This window comes from Electrona antarctica, assembly GCF_951216825.1.
Source record: "Electrona antarctica genome assembly, chromosome: 22".
Taxonomy (NCBI): domain Eukaryota; kingdom Metazoa; phylum Chordata; class Actinopteri; order Myctophiformes; family Myctophidae; genus Electrona; species Electrona antarctica.
The window spans coordinates 20,805,180-20,818,940 of NC_136805.1; the positions used below are offsets into that span (position 1 = coordinate 20,805,180).

General features: G+C 43.5%; 1 protein-coding gene across 1 annotated transcript in view; it reads right to left on the minus strand.

Moving 5' to 3' along the window:
• The window catches only part of LOC306915952 (liprin-alpha-3-like), a gene marked incomplete at its 5' end in the record, with an annotated part of 29,012 nt that extends 17,160 nt beyond the window's left edge, over positions 1-11,852 (minus strand). Inside the window, 13 exons of the mRNA XM_079493635.1 lie at positions 92-154; positions 259-390; positions 896-979; positions 1,795-1,929; positions 2,810-2,903; positions 3,792-3,844; positions 4,216-4,308; positions 5,070-5,201; positions 5,494-5,553; positions 5,688-5,762; positions 6,225-6,389; positions 7,014-7,115; positions 11,520-11,852. Of these exons, the coding sequence (XP_079349761.1) occupies positions 92-154; positions 259-390; positions 896-979; positions 1,795-1,929; positions 2,810-2,903; positions 3,792-3,844; positions 4,216-4,308; positions 5,070-5,201; positions 5,494-5,553; positions 5,688-5,762; positions 6,225-6,389; positions 7,014-7,115; positions 11,520-11,852 (1,521 nt within the window). The remainder of the gene's footprint in view (positions 1-91; positions 155-258; positions 391-895; positions 980-1,794; positions 1,930-2,809; positions 2,904-3,791; positions 3,845-4,215; positions 4,309-5,069; positions 5,202-5,493; positions 5,554-5,687; positions 5,763-6,224; positions 6,390-7,013; positions 7,116-11,519) is intronic.
• Between the last annotated feature and the right edge of the window lie 1,909 nt (positions 11,853-13,761).

A 13,761-nucleotide genomic window follows, 5' to 3' on the forward strand; every position in this document is an offset into this window, starting at 1 on the left:
GCAGCATAATGCTGTTAAAAGTGTCAGTGTGAAAATTTGAAACGTGTAAATGCTAAATAAAAACAAACAATTAAATTAATTATGGAAATACCTTGTTTGCTAGAAGATCGTCCTGGATTTTCTTCATATTGGATAGTTCCTCTGACAGAGAATTCTACAGTGCCAGAAGGGAAGAATGAATATGCAATGTACTTTTCTTGCTGATATAGTTGACAGACCTTTATGAGACCAAAGCACTGACGAGATATATCTCATTACCTTATCCTCCAGGGCAGCCATTCTCTCTTTGAGATGGAGCTGCAGTCTCTCGTTGGACTCTGACAGGAGTTTGTCTACTGTGTCTGAGAGGCGTTTGTTGTGTTCGTCATTCATCTTTTCCCTCTGCCTTGCCTGTATTTAAAAATATGACAGAGGGATTCAGGGCAGAGAAATATAAAAAAACAAAAAGATGATGTTGTCGTCCTCCCTTGGCTTGGGGAAAGTGTACAGCCGCCATTTTTTCATCGGGAGAGCACAAAACATGCGGAAGTTCATGCTATTACAGAGTACGCACAAACTGCTGATATATGGCAGTGACACCAATAATTTTGTTTGCAACTTTGCATATATTGTGATGTTGGCCTGAGCCAGCACTTTTTTGTGATGTGGCCTCCTTCCTCAACAGTGATTTCACACAATGTTGGGGTCGCTAATGCAGCAATGAGGACACACAAATACTGCCAACTGTGTTCGTCAAGGCACCCGGACAGGCCTGGGGAACTGCTGTTGGAAATTGAACCTACATCTCTGCTGGTGGGCAAGTATTTTTAAATGTAGCCCTGGTGTAAAATTGGACCAAAATGCCAAAATATGGGGATGTGGCTGGCCAGGTAGAGAGAGAGACATGCAGCATTACCCTCTGTAACTCCTGGTTCTTCTCTTCGAGTTGAGCATCCATCTGCCGCAGCCGCTCCTCAAAGTTTCCATGGCGTTCCTCCGCCTAAATAAGAGAGAAGTGTACACTACTTCATCCGTATTCATAAAAACTTCTTAAATGGGTGTATCTGTTTTCATTGGCTTATTTTCTATATCTTAATGGGTCTTAAAGCTTTACTTTTTGGATTGTTTTTATACTTGACTGTGTCTTGTACTTTCTTGCATGTCTGTTTTGTATAAACTATTTTCAGGACCCCAGGAGGACCTTAAAATCGTCAGTGTTACGGGTCCATTTGGTTACATTATTTTGTACACTCTATGACCTAGTTTATACGTAGCAGATCTACAAGTTGTGAACTTGTAGATTGGCAACATGATGCACAACCAACCTAGTACCAGTAAGACGCCTGAGGGCCCTAAAGGTGCACCCATCCGCATAGGTGACATCAGACTGCTGGCGCTTTGGCATGGGGGGTCAGATCAACATATGGAATGAATTCTGTACTGGCCATATATGGAGCGTGTCTTGAGTGTACAGGGTTTGATGTGGTCAGATCAACATTTGGAATGTCAGAACATGTGTCTTGAGTGTACAGGGTATACAATAGTGTACTGTAGTGTATATTGTGCTCCTACATCCTAGTTGTGTGTGCTTGACAATTTGGAGATAGGCCTACATATATGGTTGACTAACGTTAACTAATAACATAACAATAACAATTGAATTGAATTGAACTAATAACATGCTTGCACAATATGTGGTTGTAGTCAAGTCCTTGTGTTCTTCTTGTTTCAAGTTTATTAGAAAACATTATTGCATAACAATATGAAGTAATATGGTAAGGATGACCTGTGAGTTACCAACAGTCCAAGCAGTACCTTGTTGAGGGCAGCTACCCTCTGTGCGAGTTGGGCCTCGATCTCGGGCAGCGTCTCGGCCCTCTGGAGGGTCTGCTGGAGCTTCTGTTTGGCGTCGTCCAGTCGCTCCTGGAGCAGCCGGTTCTTCTCTTCACTCTGGACACAGGGAGGTAAAACACACAACTTTGATGCTCAACCATTCATTCATTCATAATTATTTCATAATGAATGCCCTTCTCGGTGGCTGCAATATTCCTTTTATAAAGCAAAGCAAAGCAAAGCAAAGTTACTATATTTACCCAGGGTAACTGGACTAAGCATCAGATACTTGTTTACAGGCAGGCCCTGCTCATAGAACATTTCATGGTAGTGGTTCAATGCCTTGCTCAAGGGCACTTCAGCGGTGGTAATTTTAACGTGCCGGTCCGGGGATACGAACTGGCGACCTTCCGGTATCAAGACCACTCCGCAAACCGTTCGGCCACCGCTGCCACATATAGAGCTCTCATGCACAATGGAAGCCTAATGCCCTATGCCAGTGGTTTTCAACCAGTGGTCCGGGGACCACCAGTGGTCCTTGAGAGGGTTCCAGGTGGTCCCCAGCTGACTGATGGAGAGTTGGTAACCAAATTGACCCTTATAGATTTTTTACTCTTGAGAGCGTAAAATGAAACCAGTTAATTTGGTTCTCTCTCATTTGGTTAACTCTCAAGAGTTACATTATTGTTAAACATCTGCATTACTTCATTTACAAGAAGTCTACACAATTAGAGAAGAATTGTTATTTTGATAAACGTTTGCCAAAAGCATGTAATTGTAGACAAAATCTTATCCAACGACAACAAAATATTCTTTAGTTTTGGGTCTGGGAGGCTAAATCTCATCAAATGGTGGTCCGTGGCTCAAAAGCCGATTAAATAATGGGCCATGAAATGAAACGGGTTGAGAACCACTGCCATATGCTCATGCAGGCACACATATCAGAGCTATACCAATACAACCAGAGCGGTATGTGGTTTTAGCTGTTCCCCCCCACCTGTCTGTGCAGAGACTCTTTGCTGGCCAGTTCATTCTCCAGCTTGTCTTTAGTGTCATGGAGAGACGTCGCCTCCCTCTGGGCACTCAGGTACCTGCGCACACCACCATGGTACAGTGTGAGATTATTTTGCGTGATTGACAGAGCTGGTCTGGTACATTAAGGAGGTGAAGGAATGACTATGAATATTGCAGCGGAAGGCTGAAACCTGATGTGTACTTCGACGTGCGGAGGTCACCTGCCAAGAATAGCCAATTTTACAAGCTCACAATGATGCAACGCATTGTGAACATGTAAATCTGCTATTTTCAGCACGCAACACGTCGTACGACAGATGACGTGTGGCAATAGGCAAACTGAAAGGTACGTCTTTACCCAAGAATGTTACAGTTTGGGACAGATGTCTACAACTTATTTGAATGCTCAACTCATCAACAAAAGAAAAGAAAAGAAAAGAAAAACAGTTTTTTGATGAAAAGTGAACCAACAGTAAAGGCGAGTTTTCTCAACATTGGTGGTGGGAGTGAGGTTGTGCCAAGCTTGTGCCAGGGATCCCACTTAAAGAATCCCTTAATTTTTTAGTTTACAAAAGGTTTCAAGAATTGCCTACTTACAGTATGTAAAACGGCACAGAGCAACTTTAATAATTCAGGGTTCACACACTATTTAATTAAAAAAGGATTCACACTTGCGTGCGAGTGAGGAATACTGTCGTTGCAAAATTCTACTGCTTTTTCCGGATTTTCCAGAAGTTGAAACACTAATTATAAATTAGAAGCGTCAGCACAGACGTCACCAGATGAAAAAAGCCAGTGACTGCTTAAATTACGCATTACGCCTTCACAACATCTTTCAAGCCAACATTACCCATACGCATTATGATACATGTCTCACACTGTGTGAGAGAGAAATCGCCATGGGTAAGAATAGATCTTTACAATCGTGATATTATTCTGAAGGCAGCGAGACAGGATCAGGTTACCTGCGTTCTAGTGTGGTAATCCTCTCCTCCATATCCTCTCTTTGGCACAGGGCCTGAAAGGAGAGAAAATCATTGTGATGACGCATAGCGATAAACACGTTCATATAATGTATCATTGAACACGCAACTCTGCTCTCATAACATATCATGTTACACTGTATAAGTAACTGATGGACACGTATCTGTTAGTGGGGTGGCATGTTCTGCCTTGTGAGGTAACAGTGCTGTGTTATATATTTAACAACAAGCTACACAGCCCAAACAGGGCGCAACGTTATGTCACCCCTTCTTATTTAATTTCTCAAACGAAACAAAATGTTTTCCGTCTGTGCTTTTCAAGTAGATGCATGTTATGTTCTAACAGACAATGTTGTCCAGAGAACTGAGGGCCTCGGCCAGGAAGGAACAGATCGGCCCAACAGACCTCTTTTACGTCCCTCTGGAGCTTTTGATTGGCCTCCTCTGACTTCGTCACCTCCCTCCTGGCGGCCGCAAGCTGTTCCTCTATTTCCCCAACCTGACACGACACCACAAGACGACACAGACAGAGCCGTCATTACTCACCGCTAAATCCTAAATGTGCACTTTGGAAATGGCTGATCAGAATATTCGCATTTAAAGCTGAATTGGGAACTCATCAAGAGCACCAGAAGCCCAATATGAGTATGGAGGCGTGTAAAACATTCATTCTTGTTGTGGATTCTGTCTTCTTGTATTTTTTGTGTGTATGTTGTCCTATGTCCTAAGTATGTGTCGTTGTAAATGTGCACATATCATTTTGTCAAAAATCTGTATAAATGCTGAAATAGGATATTAGTAGCATTCATGAGCATAACTTCATTCCTTCACTCCTTTGCCTATGAAATGTTGAATTTGTGTAAGCCAAATAAAAAAGCTAGGTACTGCAGTTAGTTAGCAATCATCCACCGTCTATTCAATTTGAATTGATTACACAATAATTGGTCAATGACTAAAAGGATGCACTACATAATGAGGCTTGCCAAAACAGTTGCATTATTCTAATTAGCCACAAGAGGGAGGAGGGGACACAGCTTCCTCCAGTCTGGGCTCTCCTTGTTAAATGCCCCTGCTGTGCTGTTTGGAGTTCCTTTACTTCTGGTTTAGCCCAGCACTACTACAGTAAGTCACCTTATCATATATTCATTTAGTTGCCATGCACGCACGCACGCACGCACGCACGCACGCACGCACGCACGCACGCACGCACGCACGCACGCACGCACGCACGCTCGCTCACTCACTCACTCACTCACACACCTGCCGGCACATGAGAGCCAGTCTCTCTTTCAGCTGGGAGAGCTCAGATCTCTGTCGTTCTATCTCTCCTTCTCTCTGTCTGTCGAGCTCGCCATCGTCCACGCCAGACGACGGGCCGTTGGGAAGGCGCAGCTTCACCGCGGCGTACGGGAAAAGAATGAGAGCAACAGAGAAAAATAATCAATTAGAACCAGTTGAGGTTGCAGGTGAATATGAATGAGATTTCGGCAAGGTATGGTAAGCACATGTTACAAAACGCCATGATACCCATACATTTACAGTACTACTCTACTGACTGTTCTGGTGCTAAGACGCACGCACGCACGCACGCACGCACGCACGCACGGACGCATACACACACACACACACACACACACACACACACACACACACTGGAACCAACATGCATAAAACCCTCCCTTACATCTTTCCCGATGTCCAACCCTTGTTGACGTCTTTTAATTTGGTCTCTTAAAGAGATTACCTGGGAAGGACGGAGACAAAATAGACAAGCAAGACAATAGCATCAATGTTCTGTCATTGTTCTAAGTTGAGTTGAATGTTCTGTGCTTCTTCAGACATTCGAAAACGGGCAAAGTTTCTAGACTGGACTTTTACCTCTTGAGAAGACGTTTGTAGTTGATCCTCCAATGCAGATACCCTCTCGAGGGCCACGCGGAGTCTCTCTCGAACCTGCAGGGGTCCCAGAGGAAGGAGGCAACCAGTGGTGTAAAAAGTACATTTGCTCAAGTGCTATAGCCTACTTAGCGACAATTTCTTCTTTTTTTTAATGTTTTTTTTTTTCGGCTTTCGCCGGGGGAGAGAGATTTTGAGGTATTTTTAATAGGACATGATTCCAATTTTCTGTACTTTTACTTCTACTTCTACTACAGAACGCAGATTATAACACATTATAGGGTACAACTGTTACCTCTCCATTTGAAACATACAGTAGCCTACTCTATACACCAACCCCCCACCCCCCGCAGTACTGATTTGTCGTCTCTCATCCTGAACTGGAAATGTCATGTGCAAATTGCACTTTTGGGACAGCCCTGGTGGACCGGTTGTCTGTCAGTGAGACCGAGAGGCTCTATTGCTGACAACGGTCTCTACGGAAATTCAAGGCAAACAAAAATGACACATGTCACCAACCTTTTCGTCCAGCGCCTTGTGGTGCTCGAACAGGGACTTAAGGGCCTTGAGGACTTCCACCTCGCTGGAAACCCCTGCTGGGGACTGGGCCTGTCGCTTCACCACCGTCATCCTCAGGCTCCGCTCGTGACGTGACACCAGACACTCCAGGTGTTCCAGCAGTAACTGGGGAGGGCAGGATGGCGTAAAGCATGATTTATAATTCGTCACATGATGTGCCGCGTAGCAAAAATACCAGATCTGCAAACTTGCGGGACATCATGAGCTTGTAGATCTGCTATTTTTAGTCTGAAACACTGTCGTTCCATGAAGCATTAATTAAGCATCAGCAATTCAGGCAGAGGAGAGAAGAAAAGAGTGATGACGTACTGTAGAGCAAAGGAGGAGGGAGGTAGAGGAGAACAATGGGGTGAGAGGGGATAGAAAGACAGGGGTATAGAGGGAGAAATGGAGGGACCATGTGGGTGATATCTAGAGATACGGAGAAAATAGAAGATGGAGAGGTGTAGCAAATTTGAAGGATTGCGATTTTTTTCTTCTAGAAGAGCATGAGGTAGCACAAAGTGACAAAATGGTTGGAGAGATAAGAAACGAAAAGGCGATATAGAGGGAGAGACGTGAAGGAAAACGAAAACGGAAGAGGTACGAGAGGAAGTTAAAACAAAAAACACACTAAAGGGAGCGCCGTCCTACCCACGAAGTCACAGCACAATGGATGAGGAAGATAATGACAGGAAGACAGGTTTTTTTGCTAATAGGCAAAATGGCCGCTACTGTATAACATCTTACACGTGTGTTGTTCCTCTCTGCTTTGAGCTCAGCAATCTCCTCCTCTCTCTCCAGTAGCTGCTCCCGGCAAACGTTCAGCTCCTTAGTCAACACAGCGAACTCCTGTGGAACACACATGCAACATGCGTTCAGGGGTGACTCCGCATCAGGTGCAGCTATTTGACCTGATATTGTTCTTCAGGAACACCACACTGCCTTGCTGTAGCTATGCCTAAAAATGTCCCATAAGCCCTGTATACTTCACCATGATCTACAGATGGCTTGTAGATCTGCTATTTTCATGTATGAAAAACTGAAATTCAAAATACAAAATAGCTTTTTTTTAATAGTTTTGCCAAATTATGGAAAATGTTCATCTAATGACATACTCAAAATAGTGAGGTGAGGTTGAAATTGTCACACGTGCACACGCACGCACGCACTCACGCACAACATGCGTACTTTGTCCAAAATCCCGCTGCAGAAAGACACTTTCTGACCCGTATAGTGCGGGAAGATGTGCTGTACTCTACATTTGACGTAAACACACTTAACAATCACGTAGCTCACTGACACACTTTCCCGTATCACTCTCCAGCCCAACCTCCTCTGTGAACACAACATTCATGGAGAGATTACGTCACACCATTACACAATGGCACTGCACGAGAATACACAAGAGAAGGCCTGAAAGCATAGCGCCGATATGTCACTTGCAACACTAACGGATGCATTTGCAACCAGTGCACAGTAATGGAGAGCAAATTGGAAAGCTCGTCTTACATTGTGAAAAACTAAATACAAATCAGACCGACAGACAGACAGACAGACAGACAGACAGACAGACAGACAGACAGACAGACAGACAGACAGACAGACAGACAGACAGACAGACAGACAGACAGACAGACAGACAGACAGACACACACACACACACACACACACACACACACACACACACACACAACTCAGTGGATGTCATGTTCATGATCTCTTAACTTATACTTACACTTCTTGTTTTATCGTTGCCTATCTATAGTCATCAAAACAAAAAAACAAGAACAGCAACACAAAAGATTCTGAGGTTTGAGGAAACTACTCTGTTTTGACTGGCTATGAATGACAGTGACATTACTACATAATCAAAACAAATACAAACAGCTAAATACGTTCACATAATGGGCCTGTGAGCAAGGAGGGGGAGAGAGAGAGAGAGAGAGAGAGAGAGAGAGAGAGAGAAGAGAGAGAAGAGAGAGAGAGATACAGATACAGATGGTGACACAGTGGGTCCATTGGCTCATGGCCTTGTGGGATTGTTCCTTGTTTGGATAAGGGCGGCTTCTCAGTTGGCTTCTCTTTGTTCCCTTGTCGATTCTTTTCCATTTCATCTCTGAAAAAAGAAAGGCTCTGTGGGCTGGTAGGCCTTCATTCATCTAAATGATAGTAGGCTTTTTGATTGATTGATTGATTGAAAAATGTATTAACAGTTTGCAGAATTACAGTACATTTCAAGCACAAACTCAATACAAAGGCTGTTAACTGTGAGTGGACGACCCAATTAAGCATTACACTTGTTTCCAATAGGGTCCACCATGTTCAAATCATCAAAAACATTTAGAGACGTACAAATAGACACTTCTATATAGACAAAGGACAGAACAGGAATTCATCATAAAGGAGGTAAAAAGGGAAAAGAAACATATACAGTGAGGGAAAAAAAGGGGTGGGCGGTGGGGGGGATTCACGTTCAGCTCCGTTCATTTGTTTGTTTTCCTTGGAGGAGCTGTGTTGGGTCCCCAAGTCGGCTCCGTGGCCGTACCTTGAGTTGGCTGTGTGGCCGTGACCGCCGTGACCGCTAGTATCTTTCTTTTGAAAACACAGTGGAAGGTGTTAATATGAATACTAAAAAAAGAAAAATCAAAGAGAGGGTAAAACAAACGTCAACAAAACTGAGATAGTGGCTGAAACATTAGCATGTACTCAATATTATGTGGAATGCACGTAAATGTAGTGAAAACTAGAAAGAGTGCCCCTCGGGGCACAGGTCTGCACCAGGCCAGGTCAGGTTATTGTGGCCTCCTGCATGGTGGCGCTATAATAGGCCAATGTGAAAAGGCTGCCATTTCTTCTTACACCTTTGATGGCAATTGGATGATTTGAGGGATTTCACGTAAATTGCACGCTGCGTTCATGATTTGAGGGTTTTTGTTCAAAACAGGTCAGACCTGCAAACTTTGGAAGCCAATTAGCATGAAATATGAAATATCTGACAGATCCGTCTTGAGCACATGACTATAGAGATACTGTGAAACGATTTCCGGGATTTTTAACAGAAAGCACACTATAGAGACCTGAGGAATTCCGCTCAGGCCAACTGCTATTTGCATTCAATCAGACAAAAGTGATCTAAATTCTAAAAAAAAAGATATGGATTTTGGAAATCATGTTTGAACTGCTAAATCTGCCCCTCCCCATGCACATTTCTGAGTGTTTTCTAAGGTTACAATATAAAATTAAAGGTTATCGGGCAAAAGAGGAGAAGATACTTTATTAATCCAATAATTAATTTTGTTTCTTTGCCTCTGCGTTATAAAATTAAAGGTGTATGATGTAAGTAATATTCCTTGTATTTGTTTATATGGAGCTAATTGGGTGAGTTTACCAGGGTGGACATCAAATCAGATGCCCTCTAGGCCGCACACAGAAGCCTGTGAACATAGACATTTCGTGCATAGATGTGCCACGCAATGGTAGGCCTCATATATATATATATATATATATATATATTATTTTTTTTAAGAGTAAAGAGAGCCTACTGTCAGCTGTCCAGCAGTCCAAATATTATTTATTAAATTAAATTTCAGAATGGTAGACCTGAGGCCTGAGGCCTGAGGCCTACCATACCAGGCCTCAGGCCTGAGGCCTACCATTGCGTGGCACATCTATGCACGGAATGTCTATGTTCAAAGGCTTCTGTGTGCGGCCTAGAGGGCATCTGAGCATGTGCAACACCATACCTCTTACAGGGTTTCCACACCTGAGCAGACAGCCACGGACGTTTTCTCTGTCGGACAGCTTCTTTTCCGTTTTTTTAGACAGCTGGTGGATGGAAATTAAGCTCCACCCACGCGGAAAAGAAGCTGGGAGACAGCAGAAAACGTCCGTGGCTCTCTGTTAGATGTGGCTACAGCTCTACACCATGTGTCCTTTGGGAAACCGGGCCATTGACTATGGGAAATGTGGTTAGGGGCTGATTTAGCAGTTCAACCATGCATGATGACCAAAATATACATAACATACTTATTGTTGATGAGAATGCTGAATTATAAAATTTGTACTGTTTTCAACATTATTTAATGTTTAAAATGATCTCAAATGTTTCATATTATCTACATAGTACTGACTTATTCAGCTGGATTGCATTTACACCTGCCGTTAAAATGTGTCCCTGGCATTCACTTTGAAATTGAACTCATTTTCCCACGCACAAATGAAGACTGCTGCGCATCATTTCCACATCCACTAGAAATATGATTTCCCAGGATATGATATGCTTTTTATCATTGGTGTATAAAAGCCTACAGTACCTACACTTGGGTCCAGCTCAGCAGCCTTGTGATTGGAGTGTCCAACATGAGATTGGGAGGCCAGGGGTTCAATCCCCAGCCAAGGCTATAAAAACCGTACCCAATGCCTCCCTGCTTGGCACTCAGCATCAAGGGTTGGACTCAGGGTCCTGTGTCATGTAGGGGTGAACCTACCTTGCACTTTTTCAGACTAATATTGGCCTTCAATTCACAATTCAATTCACATTTGTTTTATCATGCTCACGCTACAGAAACAGGACCTTATGGGTCTTATGGCTCCAGAACCGTTGGTTCCCCAGGGCTACTTAATTTACTTACATTTGGAATTGGTTTCTACTTTCTACACATAAACACATTAATTTCCATTTCTGTCTTATTTTTTATGGGGAGTGGAGATGCATTTACACTTCAATGCATCTCTGACCTCCTTCTAGTATAAATAGTGCCTGTTAATCTTACAGAATCTACAAGTGAAGTTATCTATAAGAATAGCATGCCAAATGAAACAGAAAACAGCAGCATACCACAGAATACATATGAACATAAACAGGGCATAAACCTTAAGGCCTTATATTTGTGTAGAAGGTTCTTAAGTATGCTGAGCGGGGTGCATTGTGATGTTTCTTTGTAACTGCTGTGTGCGTGTGCGTGCGTGCGTGCGTGCGTGCGTGCGTGCGTGCGTGCTATGCTTTCAGGATACATAACACAAACAATTTCACCTTATATTAACACACATATTGTACTTCCCCCATTTACATAACTAAATGTCCATCTCACACACACACACACACACACACACACACACACACACACACACACACACACACACACACACACACACACACACACACACACACACACACACACACACACACACACACACACACACACACACACACACACACACACACACACACACACACACACACACACACTGTACCTGTGGCAGAGCGATGGAGAGCTGCCTCTGAAGTGAGTCCTTCTCATGTCCCAGCTCTCTGAGGCGAAGCTGGGCAGTGCCGAGGCAGTCCTGGGTGTCCCTCAGGCTCTCCAGCAGTCTCTCCCTCTCTGTCAGCATGTTGACCATCAAGGACTCCAGGTTCCCTGTGCTCCCCCCCTCATCTCCCCCAACCCTGGGTTCCCTGCCGCCATAGCTCCCTCCTGCTACGGTGCCTCCCGGACCACTGATCCCAGCTCCAGCGGGAGACGAGGGACCCCCGCCGGCCCCGCTGCGTCCATCCTCCGAAATAGTGGGCATCACTTCGCACATCATCATGAAACTGCGGCGTGTGTCAGAGTTCAGTGAGAAAAATAGAAAACAAAAATGACTAAATGGGGGATTGTACGTGCCAAGCGCTCGTCTCCGTGCTCAAGGATTCTCTTTGATCCAAGGTGGTCTTTTATGTTACAGAGGCATGTGTTTTCAGCCTTCAACAAACAGTCCTTGTAACAAGGATACTTCACGTTTTACTAAAAGTGCTATGTACAAAATATAAATCTTTATTTTTTCGGGCTTTCAAAAAAATATCACTCATTTGGTCACGTTTATGTCTTTCGCGGTTCCTCCTATTATTGCCTTCATGCTTTACCAAATCCAACGTCTTCACGCCATGTCTTGTCTCAATGCTCTTCTTGCGTCATGTGTCAACATGGAAGAGGAAGGGGAAGTTTTAGGATTGGCAGAGGGGGAAGAAGGTGAGGGGCTGTGGGGGACGGAAGGGGATGAAATAGAACTGGTGCTCCTAATCTTGGTCCACTAGGCCAGGCTCCTTAACGCACCAGGAGATAGCTGGAAAACAGAGCAAGCATCACATTAGACTCACCTCAATAAACATCACTGTGCATTTCTGAGATATATATACTGTATATACTGTATAGTATATTCACATCCGAATAGAAGGATTTCCGCTACAGTGAGTAGAGTGCAGGTATTAAGGTGAGGCCTAAACACTGAGCTATATGGAACTCAATACAAATAAACAAGACTCAAACTGCCTGTCTACGTCAATGACAGTCTAACAAATGACAGTAAAAACCAACCAAACCAAAAGGCAGGCTCATACGAATCAAGAAAATTATGAGCTCCACGTCTTTTTCTAGCGAGCTGAAATGTATTTGTTGTGATTCCAGAAAGCAACATTTTACAACTTTTAATCATTATTGTTTGTTAATGGATATAAGGCATGCACATACTTCATTAGCCCATTGTGTATAAGGACACCTTGTGAGTTGTGGGCCACAATTGCACTGATTCAGAGAACCACTATTGTTATTGTCCCTGATGTACCACTCTCTCATGCCCTATTCTTCCCTGTCTAGTCTATAGCACTCAAGGGCTTGCTGTGGCCTTTCTACTTTAAAATGGCTAGGTCTGATTTAGTGGCCCATGTGGGTTTCTTTGTGCTTGTGAAGCCAAGGTGGTGCAATGAAAAACTTTTTCTCCTCCAATCAAAATCATCCGTTTTGTAAATCAAAAGTATTCTGTACAAACTAAGTGTACCACAGCTGCCAACAAAAAATGCAGAGGGTTTGCACACCATGTGGATTTCCAGGATTTAATTTAAGGACTGCTACCTCGAAAGGAATCAGATGCCTTGTCCAGTTTCAAAGCGACCTCGCTTTGATGTGGTTCAGAATTAGCTCCTCATTGCTGGTGAAGTTGGCAGCATTTGGCAGCCTCACAGTGTCTCAATACTTATAAACGTGCTTCCTTCCCCTGATGGATAATTACTCGTGCAAGACTGACGGTATTGCTTTCGTTCATATTCCTTTTTAAATGCTGAAAGGGAATGCAGTTTAGAGAGCCGTTTTAAACTTCTGTGAAATATCAACTGCTGCTCAATTGCTACATATCATTATCATCTGCCATCATCACAACATAAGTTAACAAAGAGGTAGACTTGAAAAGGCGATGCTATGATGACATACAGTAGTCAAAAGTACAGATTTATGCCAAAGATAGCTTAGAACCTAACCACTTATACCCTACTTTGTTGATGTGGTACCCCAGGGGTCCGGACTTGGCCCTCTACTTTTTCCCTCTACACCAAATCTCTTCGCCAACAATTGATGATCTACACTACAAGCTCACATCTGTCACAATGCAAATTATGACATTTTGAGAATAGGTATACGCTAGGGTTCAAGTGGTTAACCTTAACACGTATTGCAACTGATCTGTA